Source organism: Sinohyriopsis cumingii, chromosome 13, assembly GCF_028554795.1.
Source record: "Sinohyriopsis cumingii isolate HCF-2022 chromosome 13, ASM2855479v2, whole genome shotgun sequence".
Taxonomy (NCBI): Eukaryota; Metazoa; Mollusca; class Bivalvia; order Unionida; family Unionidae; genus Sinohyriopsis; species Sinohyriopsis cumingii.
Genome location: NC_142973.1, coordinates 43,219,509 through 43,237,004, shown reverse-complemented (window position 1 = coordinate 43,237,004; position 17,496 = coordinate 43,219,509). Strand labels below are relative to the sequence as shown.

General features: G+C 33.9%; 1 protein-coding gene across 1 annotated transcript in view; it reads right to left on the bottom strand.

Moving 5' to 3' along the window:
* LOC149785308 (TBC1 domain family member 9-like) overlaps positions 1–17,496 on the bottom strand; it is a 113,886-nt gene that overhangs the window by 93,800 nt on the left and 2,590 nt on the right. The window contains exons 2-9 of the mRNA XM_089979198.1: positions 12,325–12,436; positions 10,536–10,587; positions 8,259–8,336; positions 6,253–6,339; positions 3,885–3,968; positions 3,429–3,562; positions 1,657–1,722; positions 935–1,011 (exon numbers count right to left, since the gene is read on the bottom strand). Of these exons, the coding sequence (XP_089835324.1) occupies positions 935–1,011; positions 1,657–1,722; positions 3,429–3,562; positions 3,885–3,968; positions 6,253–6,339; positions 8,259–8,336; positions 10,536–10,587; positions 12,325–12,436 (690 nt within the window). The remainder of the gene's footprint in view (positions 1–934; positions 1,012–1,656; positions 1,723–3,428; positions 3,563–3,884; positions 3,969–6,252; positions 6,340–8,258; positions 8,337–10,535; positions 10,588–12,324; positions 12,437–17,496) is intronic.

Sequence of the window (17,496 nt, the reverse complement as noted above, 5' to 3'; positions counted from 1 at the left end):
ATTCATGCTGAAAACTAATTTTTCTTTAAGTTACAAACTTAAGGCTACTTTTTGTTGTTTTGATTTTGTTTAGAGGCACTTTTTTTTATACTTTATCCTCCTTATTGCTTAAAATTTACTATTACATACAGTCTTTGTAAGATCATTCATCCTTACGGAGAGAGAGAGAGAGAGAGAGAGAGAGAGAGAGAGAGAGAGAGAGAAAGAGCAGCAGAAGAAGAAAAATGAAAGAGGCCTAAATATGGAAGAACAGATCTGAATAACATACATAAGAGCGGATATATTTATTAAATGGGGAAAAAGTAGTTCCAAAAGTGATATAGCCACTGTGGCAATAAAAGTGGCATTACCACTGTGGCAACATCATTTTTCTCACACTGATATATTTCAGTATCTCATTATAAATATACATTAAACTCTTTATCCAGCAAACAGCATTACCCATTGCTTTTAATGAGAAAGTTTTATATCAAATTTAAGTGCATTTTCTACCAATGTTCAAAAGTTTATCTTTGAACTAATTTGCTAAAAGAGTGTATTGACTGTGATGCATTTTTCATTTCAATGTATTTGCATACTTTAACACTTCAAGTAGAAATCTGTCCTCCGTGTGATGGACATTATATCCCCTATTTATAATGAGGCATAAAATTATTTTGTATGATTAAAAAATTATAATCATAAAAGAACAAGTTCTATTTTCAAAATATTTATAATTTGTGGTGACAGAACAAAGAACAACCATAGTTCAGAGGTCATTTTCATGTAAATCTGATTTCAGTAACTCTGAAAAGGTTTCAACATATCATCCATATTCTTTTATCGATCTATGATAAAATAAATCAAATATAGTAAGAAAAAATGTAAGATATTTTTGAAAAGTAAAAGCAAGTCAAATATTGCACAAATATATTGATCCTTTTAAATCACTTACTGTTTCATAGCCATGTTGGCAAGCTGTTCCATTAGTCGAAAGGTTTCTGCACTATTGAAGAACATGGAGAAATAGTGCTGAAATTATACAAATTTAATGTCGCCATTTTGAACATCTAATATACCAATCATGATATAATCCAAAATACAGTTGATACGAGGAAAATGCTAATATCCAATGATAGAAAAACATCATATGTTTTGAAAACAGTAAATGACTCCCATTACTGAAATAATCGGTGTTGAATGCCTACATGACCTGTGTGACTTTTACTACAGAGTCAATAAATTGTTGACATGCTCAACCAATAAGATGCAAAATTACCTTGTTCATATGAAAGTATATTGCTGATAACTGTATCCATCCAAGATCTTAATGATTTAAGCCTAATTACCAAGTCTGATCAAAACTGGATCAGAACAACAGTTTCTAGAGCAGTAAATAGAATAGCAAATGACATACAAGATCACCATGGATATCCCTCATAAACAAACTTGTTGGAGCCTTTCATGATATAAACTCATATTCCAAATTTCATTGAAGTCTGAACAGGAATATGGCCTCTCCTGAATGGTAGCAAGGAACTACTGCTGGACAGACCAATAACAACTGATAATACATGAACTTGCCAGGTGACCTATACAGTTTTTTGCAGAGCAAAATCAGAATCTAAACCATGACAATGATAAGCAAAAATGAAAACAGAAAGGAAAAATACTAACATCTCCTTCCCTTGTTGAGACTTTCACACTGTCTGGAAATACCATGTTATTGCCCCGCTCCAATTTCTGGAAGAAAAAAGGGATAATAAAATCTTGTGTTGCAGTTTTGGTAAGCATCAGTCACTGTTTAAGATAATGCAACTTTCACCTTTACTAACCAAAAAATGTAAATGGATCTGTATTTACTGGACACATGTATTGGGATATCCCTTTCCATCTTTCTTCAAGCTGATCACTCCTTAAAAATGAATATATACACCATATATTAATTCCTTTAATACTCCAAATGTAGGTTTTCCAACAATTCTGTACTTTTCACTTTCAATAACTGAAACTAAAGATTAAAACACTGAATAATATGCACACAACTGTCATAATATACTGTTTACAAAACAACCATGATATTCATATTATTCCATTCATTCCAGTGGTTGTTCTTGATATACTTGTCCAAATCACCTTTCTTGATAGATGGAACAATTGTTTCTATTTATACATGACCAAATCATTTCTCTTTATGTACAGTCTAATCACTTGACTTTTTACATGGCCCAATCACTTTTGTATGCATAACCCAATAACTTCTCTTTACAGCAGATGGGCCAATTATTTCTCTTGATATATGGCTCAATCACTTTTCTTTATCCCAATCACTTTTCTTCACACATGGCCCAATCACTTTTCTTCATATATAACCAAATCACTTCCATTTATAGATGACCCATTTCTCTTTATATATGGCCCAGTGACTTTTCTTTATGCTTAGCCCAATCACTTCTCTTTATACATGGTCCACTCACAACCATTTCTCCTTATCCATGGCTAATCACTTCTCTTGATGCATGGACAAATCATACTCACTTCTCTATTTGCACAGCTCAGTCACTTCTCCTTATGCGTGGTCCAATAACAGATGAGGTGCATACAATTTTTTTCAAACTGACAGTTAAAGGGGTAATGACCTGGAACATTATGTAACTGCTGTCCTCATTTTGCAAATTCATGGAGAGCTGATGATCCTCAATCATAGGAGTGGGTATATCTTATTAAATTTTATCAAGATCATCTGAGTAGCACTGATACACAGACAAGATTTCATCTTGCTTTTGTGCTTTGGGACACAGAAAGACATGATGGTTTTTCGTGTGGAGGCAAATGTAGTAAAAGCACACTGCCCAGGAACACACCACATTGGCAACTTAAGGTGATCTGATCTTAAGATCTGAACCTGCATACTAACCAATGAGCTATTGTGGTTCTTACAAGAGTAAGAGGGGGCCCTGAGTGGCCAAGTGATCTAAAGAGTTCACCATTATGGACCACTGCCATCTCATCTCTTTCTGCATGGGTTCAAGTCTCAGGTTAGGCCAATGTGGGTATGTGAGAAAGCTTGCCAGTAGCTTCTCGTGGGTCGCTGGTTCTTTCTGGGGGGTTTCCGGGTTCTTCCTCCACCATTTATACTAGCCGCCAAGTATAGCCTATCTTGTGCTGCAAAATGGCATTAAATCATACAACAACAACAAAAGACTAAGAAGTATTGCAGTGTTTCCAGCGTAATTACATAGAAGTCCCATCAGCAAACAGGAAAAACTGCTTTATATAAAGGACACCTGCTTGTTAAAGACATATTTGTGCCTCTTAATTTAATTTAAATATTTAAACTCTATGTCTGGAACTCCAGTCTACAAGGAACACAATTCTGTTGTCCCTCAAGTGTCCTTTACAGAGAGGTTCTACTGTATTTGTCTTACAATATGAGAATGTAACCGTACCGTGATATCCGTCCATCTGATTATGACCTTGGCCTCTTTTCCCATCAGGAAAGAGTAGAAACACAGGTGATTGATGCTTAGGTACATCCATCCCTGACGTGGAACTTTCCCCTTCCAGTAACTGCATGAGTAGTCTGCATAAATTGAAAAAGAACTTTTAACTCTTCACCCTGTACTCAAGCAATGTACAGTTTTGATTTGATTTAAGAAAGAAAGTTGAAAACATGTTGATGGTTCCCATATTCATTAATTTATGCCTTACAACCCACACTTGTTCTTGCTTTCACTATAACTCTGATAATTTAATTATCAACCAAATGTTGCAATTTATGAAAATTTGCTGAAGGTAGGTTTTGGAAACAAAAAAAATGAAAGGGATTTTAAGATACCTTGTAATTTCATTCAATGATAGGTGAATTTAACAGCAGCAGCATGCAGAACTGCTGATGTACTTACGACTAACAAGTTTTTCCTCTTTTGGCATATTAAAAAGCTTCCGGAATTTTCTGACAGCTGTCTTTGAATCCTCAATTTCTTCATCTGAAATCATATAAAAATCATGTATTCTTTGTTGGTCAAAATTTTGCCCCATTCCATTTTCTACATATAAATGTCCTAACTCTATAGAGAATATAAACTATGATAATATTTTAAGAGGCACTTATTTAAGCAATGATATCATACAAAGCTTTAAATTTAGAACCTTACATTATCAAATCACGCAAAAGCATTACTCTGTAAACAAGCATCTGTTATGTAATGGTAGGCTGTTTCTACTACCATTTATACTTGCTTATAAGTTGAGTCTAATTGGAAGCTATATCAACCCAGATCTGCCATCATGTAATGTGCCAGCAGATTTGGATCTAAGCAAGTTGTTAGGAGTAACCAATAAATGAAACAAGACAGACCCTGATCTGCAATTGCATTATGCAACAGCATATCAGGATCTATGCTGTTTGCAGGTGGAGTAGCAATAACATCATAAAAAGTCTTTTGGTGAAAACCCCATGTCATTATGACTTTTCATTCCGAAGGTGTAGCAATTACAAGAATTTCAAGACAGCTACTGTGGCACCCGTACTGGACCTCAAATTAGCACCATTTTCCATTTTCATTTAGCACCAACTAGTAGACACCTTAACAATTCTTCAAGTGAAATCTCCATGTAAATATGATCATCCATTCAGAAGGTCTAGTAATAATTATATTTTCAAGACGGCAGTTGTGGTGGCCATATTAGATGTCAAACTGCCACCATTTTCATTCAGGATAAGCAACACATCAAAAGAAGTAGCAAGAACAAGATTTTCAAGACTGTTATGTGGTTGCCACATTGGACATCAGATCAGGACCATTTTCAATAATGAACAACATCAAAAGAAGTCTTTAAAGTGAAAACTCCATGCTGACAGACCATCAATTCAGGAAGAATTGTGATAAAATGTTCAAGCAGGCCAATATGGCAGGCATGTAGGATTTAAGACCAGCTAGGTCATGAGATGAATATGTGTGAAACGTTTCATGGCAATCTTCCAATCAGTTTAGGAGGAATAGTGATAACAAATTTTGTGCCAAAAGACAGACAGATGACAAAAGTCATACAACAGGCCATTTCATAATTTCTTCTGGTCTATGATCAGCAGGACTAAAAATACCATAGAATAACAAGGCTGACAATATTTTTATAAATGATAAAACTTTGCACCTATGGAGCAAAGTATGGTTTGATATTTGTATCTTCTGAAGCTAGCTTCATAATGGATTGGAAACTGATTATAGCATGCTATTCACACATTAGTTTTTCTAACCTTTGTATGCATCCTCTTTGAGGCACAATTTACATACAAGTTATCTTTCCATTCTTGGTCATCCATGACTATGTTCTTGAACCCAAAATAACTTCAAACCTTTGCCCAGGCATTTTTCATAAACAGAAATGCAGTAGTTCTTCCGACATTTTATGATAGTCAAGCAGATATTTAGATAACGGTAACTTATCATGACAAATGACATCTGAAGTAAACAACTGGTTTCTAAAAACTACTTCTTCTTTTTTTCAATACTGTGTCCAGTTAATCAAACATCTTTCTGAGCTCGAGCACTTACTGTATTTTTTACTGCAACTGATTTTTGATCATTATCAATGATCATCCCATCACAAGTATTACTTCTACAGAACCTCAGTGTGTGTGTCTGTGTGTGTGAGAGAGAGAGAGAGAGAGAGAGAGAGAGAGAGAAATTCAATATCTCTTTCAGATCTAAAACCTAGATGTTTCTCTAGATAGTGAACATAATTCTCCCTCTCACTCTCTCACACACATACACATAAAAAGAATGAGGTTCTCAACACTTTATGATATAAATGAATAAGATAAGTTAGCATGCTCAGAAGATCATGTGTTGCTAAAACACTCAGGTGCTGATGGCATAAATAGGTTATGAGATGATTTTATTGGCTACCTGTACACACTGCATGACTGCTCATTACCAGCCAGCAAAGAAGAACATCGCCAGTCACAATTCAGAACATTAAGTGCTAACTGGGTCAACTGAACAGTGCAATCAAAATCTGTAGTTACATTTGGAGGAACTGGCTGAAAGATAGACATTAATCTGTAGGCTTGAGCTGCTTTGTAATCTGGGTGAAAATAAGGAGCTTTCAGTGGGTCATTAAGTAAGAACTAATAAATGGACAGATTCTATTTTTATTTACTGTAACAATTCTTCACTGACACAAGCTTTCTTCATATAGATACAATTTCCAATCACACAAAAATAAACTATACACGCAGGTATATATACATTAAGACTTTATTCATACCTTCTTTGGGGACCGTTTTGTTGGCTACTAAACTTTCTATCTTACACTTGACAAACTCAGTGGATTCATCTTCATTCTCAAATGATCCTGAAATAAAGAAAAACCCTAAGACAATGACACATTTTGGACCATCTATCTAGTCCATATGAAGAATATGTGTGTACAGTTTCAAGGTAATCCTCCAAGTAGTTTAGGAGAAGTGAAAAGCTTGTGTTAATGGACAGATGGTCAGATAAATGACCATCCCATAAGTTCTTCACATCTCTGACCAAGAGTTAAATATCAGTTTCAAACACTAGTGTGGTATTATTGGATAAATGGTTTGTTAATGAACTGTTATGTATTCTACTGGCTCGTTATCATTCCAGAGGAGGTCACTAATAAACCATGCCACTCACTGATGACCTGAATGATCTCTGTACACATTATTTTGTATAATTTTATTGTGGAAGCAGGGTCTTCATGACAAAATGATGCATTCTTGGCATCATATCACACCATCCTGGTGTTTTTCCTACAGACCAGGTATGGTTACATACCAGATCCTCTTGTGACTCATTCTGAGAAGTGAAAACAAGTAAGATGTTGGATGAATGGAAATCCTACCCTCAAGACCAGAATTTCATGGGATATAAATATTAAACCCAACAAACCTTTGTTCCTGTCTCAAAATTCTCACTCAGAATTTACCAGTGCATATGATGGGTTCTGTTGGTCTCACCAGCAAACCATGCTATATTCTAAAAAGCATACATATTGATCACAGTCAAAAACTTCACTGCCAAATCTTGGCTGCCATTACCAATACAGCCAAAATATAATACCAAGAGGGTCTGCACCTGCTGCCATATGGAAATGGTTAACAGCAATTGTTATTTACTCTTCAATCTCTGCATTTTTTTAAAACAGGTACAAAAGCAATTACCATCTAGTATAAGTTATATGTTGTCTCTTCAACAAACCATAAAAACTGCATGGAATCACGAATAAATACCAATCACACAATATCTGGTTCCATGCAGCAAGTGGTGCAGACCCTCAATCTCCCATCTAAGCCTTATAAGTGAGACAATACTATACAATGGATCTGATGACAACAAACAAGCTCAGCTGTATTAACTTCATTAATATTCTGTGTAGATTTTATCTTTGTGCAATCTGCCAAGCATGTGCAATTGAATATTTCTGTCCCTTATATAGGAATATGAAAGTTTTTAATAAGATGACAGCTAACAGCTGCCTCACCAGGTGCTTAGCATTAAAAGGTTGGTGTTAGAACTGGTTGGCCTTGTATCAGGATAATGTGACTGGGTGGGACATCATGCTACATGTCTGCGGCATGATTCCCCAGTGCTTGACATCACTTTAAACTGCCACATTGCAGACATGACAGTGATATGACTGGAAAATTGTTAAAGCTACGTTACAAATCTAAATTACACACACACACACACACACCCCCCCAGAAAAATAACACATACTGCTATACCATGCCATGCTTCATTACAAGAATAATTTGAACATAACATGATCATGACAAGGCTCCAAAATTTTACTGTCACTGGCTTTCCACTTGCAAAGAACCTCACAAGAATCACATCTTTCATTAAAATTAAGTCCTAAAAAAGTAACAATGAAGATTTTGACTAGAGAAGGGCATAGCATACCTCGTAGAATATAGGCTATTAAAGTGTAACCAAGAAAGAAAAAAAAGAAAGTCAGGTGGGGAATTAAACTTTTTGTAATTCAAAATTTGTTTGTTTCCATATGTTGTTGAACATATGTCCAGGAGACATAAAATATCAATCTGAATTTAAAATAAATCTCTCTTATTACAAACCAAACACAGAAATGTCTTACACTGATATCTCAGTTTCAAATCTAACACATAGATGTCTAGCAATAATATCTCTCATTATAAATCTAGCACATTAATGTTTAGCAATGATATCTCTTGACAACATAGATGTCTAACAATGATATCTCTTGACACTAACAAAACTTACCAAGAGTTTGGAGCAAATTTTGTTCTAGCCACTCCCAATCTCTGAAAATTTCGATCTTGTTGTTGGCAATTGCAACACCTATATTAAAAGGAAGTAGCATAAAAATAAAACAAGGTTAAAAAATAATGACACCAAATTTTTTTATTTCTCTATTAAAACCTGTACACAAAATAATGTGTATGCATTAATGTTATCTGCAACATAAGAAACGTTTTCAACCCATTTTGAATTTCTAACCAAGTATCAAGCTTTGGCATACTGCAATGCATTGAAAAATGTTGGGGGTTGGATAATGGATTACTGAACTATTTTTTATGACAAAGAGACATTCCCCAAAAAAGATTTATTTTAAAAGATTTATTTAAAAAGAAAAAGAAAATAAGACTTCGGTAATTTAAAAGGTAAAATTACAACTGGGCTGTCATAATTCATGAAAATTTTCATACACTCTTATTTTTCGAACACAGCTGATTCATAAAACTTATAATTATTTTAGTGAAAACTTCATGTGATATTACCATCCATTCAAGAGTAATTACAATAAGATTTTCAAGATACAGCAGCCACATTGGATGTCCAACCTGCACCATTTTTATCTAGGACCAACTAGACCAAGGGATTAATGTGTGTGTCAAGTTTCAAGGCGATCTTCACAGTAGTTTAAGAGGAGTAGCAATAACAAACTTGTGCTAATGGATGGATGAAAAACCATCCTATATACCCTTCTGGTCTATGACCAGTAGAACTAAAAATGACATTTCTTCAATACTTAAATATGTGGATACAAGAATGGATCCTGTCATTTCACAGAAGGAACAGTATTTGTCTTTTAGTTTGTTGTTTAAAGAAGTCACAAAATCCACACAAACTGATAATCTACTTTAAATAGTGAATCAACACAATCTCCCATTTCCTCTTGCAAATGATCTTGTAATCAAGGCAATCAACGAAAATTCACTTACATACATAGAGTGTAATCATTTGAAAATACATTCAACTAAATTAGAAATGCACACATGGAACATGGATATCGCTACAAACTTCAAATAGGATATAACTATAAAACTAATCAGACTGAACAGCATATACTAAGCTGGCTGTAATGACACAACACAATACTAGACAGATTGTACTGACTAAATACTTTTTACTAATCACATAAATGATAGGACACTATAAACTAATCAGATTGTAATGACTGAACACTATATATATATGTACTTTCAGTCTGTAATGACCAAACACTATATATATATAAATCAGACTGTAATGTCTGAACACTATATATATACTTTCAGACTGTAATGACTGAACACTATATATACTTTCAGTCTGTAATGACCAAACACTATATATATATAAATCAGACTGTAATGTCTGAACACTATATATATACTTTCAGACTGTAATGACTGAACACTATATATACTTTCAGTCTGTAATGACCAAACACTATATATATATAAATCAGACTGTACTGTCTGAACACTATATATACTTTCAGACTGTAATGACTGAACACTATATATACTTTCAGATTGTAATGACTGAACACTATATATACTTTCAGATTGTAATGTCTGAACACTATATATACAAATAAGACTGTAAAGTCTGAACACTATATATACAAATAAGACTGTAAAGTCTGAAAACTATATATATAAATAAGACTGTAAAGTCTGAACACTATATATACAAATAAGACTGGAAAGTCTGAACACTATATATACAAATAAGACTAAAGTCTGAACACTATATATACAAATAAGACTAAAGTCTGAACACTATATATACTTTCAGATTGTATTGAGTGAACTCTATCTATACTAATCAGATCGTAATTACTGATTATTACTGTCATATTCACAGCGCTTATTGGGTTTTAACTCAAGTGTACTGAAGGATGTGCAAGCACATGTGGTTGTTCACAGTGAACAAAATCAAGATAGGCAGACAAGGCAAAAACATTAGCACAGTCAAAAAGATGCAGCAGATAGAAATGAGTCTGATCCAGTTACTGATTGGCAAGTCAGGTAATAGTAAAACCTGCTGTGAAAATGTGAACAACATTTGGCATCATACCATGAGATACATCATGTTCCAAGACAAGACACAGTGCAAAAATATGGTTTTTCTTCAAAAGATAATGGAGGGGGGGGGGCAAGCATAATAAATGTAAGTGTATCATTGGATAAATATGAACTGCATGGAGAGTTTCCTACAAGAATTAAATGATATATTAATAGTTCACTTAGTTCAAAAGAAATCACTTACTATAGCTCACTTCTGAATTTGGAGTCTGGTGAAGAATTCTGTAGGGTGGAGTCTGAAATAAAAATACTCCTAGGTTACTGCATTTGTATGGAAAAATATGAATGAATTTTTCTAAGCAATAATGCACAACATCTAGAGTGCAGCATAGGTCAGAAAAAAAAACAAGAAGTTAATACAAATGAAGTAACCATCTTATTATATACTCATTTTGCTTTTCTACCTAAGGCTGAATAATAAAAAGAAACAAAGTAATTGACTTTCTACTGGATTCCAAAATAAATACACATCCATAGTTCAACAATACACATCAACAGTACTCATGCTCACATAGCACCAGCCAGCAACTGTTGTATTTGGTAGCATATCACGTGCTCAGTCATTTGTCTGAAAAGAAAGTTTCGTTTTGGTCAACTTTGTGAATGATTACACCTTGAACAACTTTTCCAATTGGTTGGGAATGGATGGATTTTGTTTTCTGTCATTCCAACTAAATTTCCAATTATAATGCATTAGATTCATTATCTTAGTCAATTCAGTAAAATGTACACATGGCTGTCATGGATAGTTTGGAATCAGAAGGTGGGAAAAATATGAAATTCTTTTAATGGAAATTCTCAAGAAGACACAGGATTAAATTTGTTTGTTAGGGAATATCAAATTCATTCTGTTTTGAAGTGCAGCAAAAAAAATCTCCTTTGGAATGTGATTTGTGTTAGAAATGTAGTCTAAAGTGCAGTAAATTTTTGCACTGTGGATCAATTTTGGAACCCATATAATTCTGATTAGCAGAAATAACTACATTTTCAGGAAACAGATGACATATATTTATGCCCTGTCATTTGCATGCTCTTTATTGGAGGGACCCTAGTTATTTACATAACCTGTATTACTTGTATTGCTACAATAAATCCAAAAAAAAATCTCAAAAGAGTAAAACAGAAAATTCCAAAAAAGCTGGGGTGTGACACCCAATTTTGCCAATGGAAATAAGACTTCTTCATTGTAATGACTTACTGACTCTGAGGCTCTTGCTTTTCTGCCAAAATCCACATTCTACAGTTGTATTTTCTTTACATATTTAGTATTTAGACTGACTTGTAAAAGGGAATGTCTCTGAGAAAGACAGGATAGTCCTTGACCTTGATATACCCTATATAGCACAACTCATAGTCAATTTGTGAATAGTTGTAAACATTTCTCCTAAAAAAAAGTGTTTAAATGATCAGAATATATTTTCTGAACTGCCTGTGTCAGTTTGCTTTGAACATTGCAGATAGCATGTTCATTGGTTTTACTAGGATGAAAGTTTCTTTTGTGACTGAAGTCATCCACATTGTAAACTATATCATATCTAGTCTGTTTAGTCCATACATAGACAAATCTAATAAATTAAAAGCTCAAGTGTCTGCGACAGGAGCTACCACTGTTTGTTTACAATCAAACATAGTTTCCAACACATGATACTATTTTTTGACACATGTCATGCAATATGGGGAAATACTGCACAATTCTGACAATGTAAATAGAGAAACAAATGAGCATACAGTAATATTAACAATAATAATGTTTTAGCAGTGACAGTGTAATGATACTGACAATAATGTTTTCTCTAAGAATGACAACAATAATGACAACAGCAGAAAAACAAATATCTTTAACAGGAAGTTTTTTCTGGCTTTGTTTGTTTTTCAACAAAGGACATTTATTCTAAGAACAGGCAGTTGTCATCAAATTTTCAGGTTGTTGATCAGGACAAAACAGCCTGTGAGGTAAGCTCTGCTTGACTTGCCTTGTTATCCAGAACTGTGTCTAGAGTCCCCACCAAGAGTCCTGTAAAGCCCCCTCCACCATACCCCTTCCTCTTCTGTAAAACAAAGAAGGGATTTGCTCTCTCTGTCACCCTGGAAACAAAACAAAGATATCTTGGATTTCTTTTGCAAATTTATTTTTCTTTTTAATTCTCTATGCTGCATTTATCATACAAGGCAAATGTTGATAGATATATCTCTTGAATCTTGCATGCTTTGTTTTCAGAACTACAAATCAAAACCTCATTGTCATCATAAAAATATTCACAATAATGCATTGATGATAATCAAAAGATAAATAGTCATGTCTAAGCTGGTCAACTGTACAACTTTACCATAAACTGCAACTGCAAACAACATAGACCTTGATCTGCCATTGCAAAATGCATTGTCAAATCTGGGTCTATGCTGATTGTTCTATTGATTACTCCTAACAAACTGCATAGACCCAGATCTTTCAGGACAATATGTTAGAGCAAATTTGGATCTGTGCAGTTTGCAGTTGGACTTCACTTATAAGCCAAGTAAATATGATCTATCTATCATCTTGTCCATATTTTTCTTACTCTCTAATTTTTCATAAACCAACAATCCATAAAAAATGTATTTTTTAGGCCTGTATTAACTGTACTGTATCTACTATACAGAGAACTTTGTGTGCTGTATTAACCATACAGAGAACTTTGTTGTCTTATTAAAAATATACCAAGAAGTCTCATGATATGCAGATTTACATATTTTTTATAAATAATACCTTAGAGTATTCTACAAATAACAGTAATGTTCACAAATATAAATGTTTCATGTTTGACTTTTTTCTGCCTCTTCATGCTTCATTTGATTAGTAAGATACTGAAAGTTCTCTCAATCAACAACCAGAAACAACATCGCAATTTCAAAAGAATATGTACTGCACTGAAATTAAATTGAGAACATTCAGAATTTTATTTTTAATGAATCATTTCTCAGTATTTTCAAGATGGTTACCACAGGGGCCATTTTACAAGGTCATTTTGTATAAGTCTATATATCATAAGAAATCTGGTAAAATCCCCATTTCCAAATGACTCTCCATTAAAGAGGAGTGGCCATAACAAGATTTCCAGATTTCCTAGATGGCAACCTTGGTGGCCATACTGGATATTATGTCATCACCAATTTAATTTAAGACCAATAAGACTTTCTAAGAAGTCATGGAGTGAAAATACCATATTGGTATGACTTTCAATTTTGGACAATTAACAATGATAAGATTTTCAAAATAGCTTCTTTGGTGGCCATATTAGATATCAGATTGGAACCATTTCAATTTAGGTTCAACTAGACATCATAAATTGTCTTTGGTCAAAGGACAATGTCATCATGATCATCAATCTAGGAAAGCACACAAAACAAGATTTTATGAAGGTTATATCAGCACCATGTAAATTTATGACCAACAAGATACCAGTATTATAAGCAGTCTTTCAGCGAAAAACCCACTCTGATATCACCATTCATTCAGCAGTGATAACAAAATTTGCAAGATGACCACTGTGGTGGCTATAATGGATATCTGAGCAGCACAATTTTCATTTAGGTACATTAGTATCATGAGAAACTACTGATATGACCATCCATTTAAAAGCTGTAAAAAAACAGACTTTCAAGATTTGCAAAATGGTCACTGATGTGGTCATACTGGAGGGAGGGAGCAGCACCATTTCATTTAGGTCCAACTAAACATCGCAAGAAGTTATCTAGTAAAAACCAGATAATGAAACAACCATCCATTCATGTATAAGCAATAACAAGATTTTCAAGATGAACACTGTGGTCATAGTGGAAGTGCAAACGGAATAATTATTGTTCAGGAGCAACTAGACATCATAACAAGCATTCTGGTGAAATCCCCATGGCAATACTACTTTTCATTCAAGAGTAGCAGTAAGAAGATTTTTAAGATGGCTGCTATGGTAACTATAAATGAGATCAGATCAACACAATTTTTATTTAGGACCAACTAGATATCATAAAGTTATTTACTGAAAACATGATATTGATATGGATGATTAGCAATACCAAGATTTTCATAATGGCCATATCTGAAATCAGATGGATCGGTACTATTAGAAACCTGTTGTGATATTACACCATACAGATATATGGCACAGAAGCAAGAACCATTTTTAAGTTCATTGTAAAACTAGGGTCTATTCTAGAACTAAAAATAAGAGGGCAGGAAAATTTCCCACAACATTTTGAGAAAAAAAAGGAATTTTTCCAAATATAGGAGGTATTTAACAAAGAAATAAAGGCGGGGCTTCAAAATTCAATGTGTGATTTTTGTGCAGTGCAATTTTCAAAACTAGTATGAATTAAGCAATAGCGTGACTAGAAAAGGATAGATCATTTCTTAGTACATGTAATGAAGTGCACTGTTGTTTTTAGTTAATTACTCCAGCTGCTTTAGTGTGTTATGCTAAACACAGACTAGTCTGCTGCCACCAGCGCTGACCACTAAAACCTGCTGGACCAAAATTAAACATTGTCCCTTGCACATAAAAAACAAAAAATAAAACATAATTTCATCCAACTATTTATAACTTCATCCAGCTATTTTTTTTCAGCAATGAAAAAGGTTGAACTTATATTATTTTTCTCAATCAAAAGAAGTTGTGAATTAGTTTATCTTAAAAACAATATCATGCATTTTTCAGAAACACTGACCAGTATACAAATGAGGGATGGATTTTTTAATAGGTATTATAAATAATAAAGGGATAAAATCTGGTATATGCGGCTTTGAGTCTTTGATTAAAATCAGACATCTGTAGATGGAGATGAGAAAAAAATGAAAAGACTGACCAAAATATGATTGCAGTAAAAACCCTTGAGTATTTTTTCATACTTGTTTAACTGCTACTGCATTGTTCAAGATGTTTCAAGTTATAGTTTAATGAATAATAACCTAGCTACCCCTTGCTCACGCTTACAACAGTGTAATGCAACACAGGTTAAACATATTAAGTGGCACCTATGAACATCAAACATGTAAAGAGAAACTGTATAAATCAAGACATGCTTGAGATGCTAACTAACATCAACACTGCTGATCAAGTGAGTAAGGAGGTCAGTGATAGAGCAGTTAGATGATGATTGACCTCAAAATTTGGAAGAAAATGCTTTACATGAAATATTTTGAGATCTGAATAGTAGGGCATAACCGATTAGCATTTTTCTACTGATTTCCGATTCCGGATTTTGGGCATGAAATTTTTCCGATTCCGGATACGATTCAATTAATCGGAAAAGCTAAATTAAAAGGTTTTTCAAATTAACTTTTTAAACCGTGTTACACACGTTTTGCATATCACACCGATGTCACAAGGGGAAGGATATGGCAGGACTATAGCAAAATGCAACAAAGTTCAAAGCCACAAAGAATCCATGAAATTTTTTATTTTTTTGCCAGTTCCGACCCATTCTTTGTTCAACAATTAGTTGATCTTGCCGCCAGGCTTTTATTTTCCCGCCTTAATCATTTATGTCGGCAAGCGGCCAGTTCCATCCTGTACTTTATTCAACAATTAGTTGATCTTGCCGCCATGCTTTAATGTCGCGGTCAAATAAAAATAAAACAGGCTTTTGTTTGGTCCTATAAAGTTGGCCTCTTGCGGAATCATTTTCTTTTAATACCTCATTAGCATGTGTCAATGTATTCAATATTATGCCTTCATTATTGAGGATGTTGACATAAACGGGTATGACTGTATTATATATTTTAATAAATTTAAATCTTTCGGTCTAACTCAAGTGTTATCGTTTCACCCCGTTGTGTTGACCATATTGGACTTTTCTGACTTCTTATTTAACTTTATTAACGCACTATCGAATGACACGCAGTGTTAGACACGGTGCTATAGAAATTCAACTTTATTATTTTTATTATCCGAATCGGTCGTTCCTGCCTTGTCCGACTCCGATTAATAGGAAGTTCATACTATCCGGTGGAATCCGATTTCCGGATCAAAAGTCGGTTATGCCCTACTGAATAGACACACAAGCATGCCTGCCATATTCCTAGACAATGTAGGGGATTTTTTTTGAAACTCAAAAAGTTTGTTTTGAGGTCCAAGGAGTGGGGCAGTGCACATGATCCAAAAAAGTGACATTGTCCAATGAGAATAAGCTATTTTTTCATATAAGCCTATATAAAACAATTGGAAATTCAAATCTGATTAAAATAAAATAACTGGCCTGTTTTCTTCAAAGCATTTCATACAGTTTACAAAGAAATGATTGCAGACTTAGCACTGTCAAATATCATCACCCTACACATGTGTCGCAAAATTACAACATTAAAAAATAATATATATCAAATTTCTGTCTTCAAAATCCATTGGATGGCAAAATGTATACTTAATTTGATGCAGTCTTTGCAGCTCTCAATAGTTCAATAGGGGGTTTGAAGGTAATGTGTCATTAGTGTTCATCTTTGCACTCACTAGATCATGCATGGTAGTGTTGTTCAAACTTCCCTCTTGGATTCACTAAGTGAATCCTGGTCAGAACAACCATAACATTAGCAGTCAGAATTCTATCTAATGCAGTTTGACCGCAAGATATGATTGCCTCTTTTCAAAAAGTAATATACATCACATTCTGGATTGACCATTTCAGTTGGGGAAGTGGGGAAGGGGACATAATATTTTCAAGTTTAATGACAGCTTTACAGCAGTAATAAATACCTCTATCCAGTTCAGGTGTTAACACTTATCAACACAAATCAGCCGTACATGCACAAAAGTCTGATTATTACTGTCTTTCAATCAATCTATTTCAAGGCTAAAATCATCCTGAAAAGCATGTTTCAATTGATAGCATTTAACAAGATAATGAATAATAATAAAGATAACTAATCTTAATGTTCAATTTAACATGTTCAATATGTTACATACAGGTAGTGCTCCTATTCTGACAGATGTCATATCATCCAAAATTACTTATGTCAACATGTTATTTTGCAGTATGTGCAAAGAATTAAAAGCACCACCACCCCAACTTGCCTCAGTACTTCACAAAATAATACTACATCAACCTGGAGTTATGAAATTTAATTTTGTTGGGTTTTCCTGATATATTATTGCTTCCTGAGTCACCTTCAAAAATAT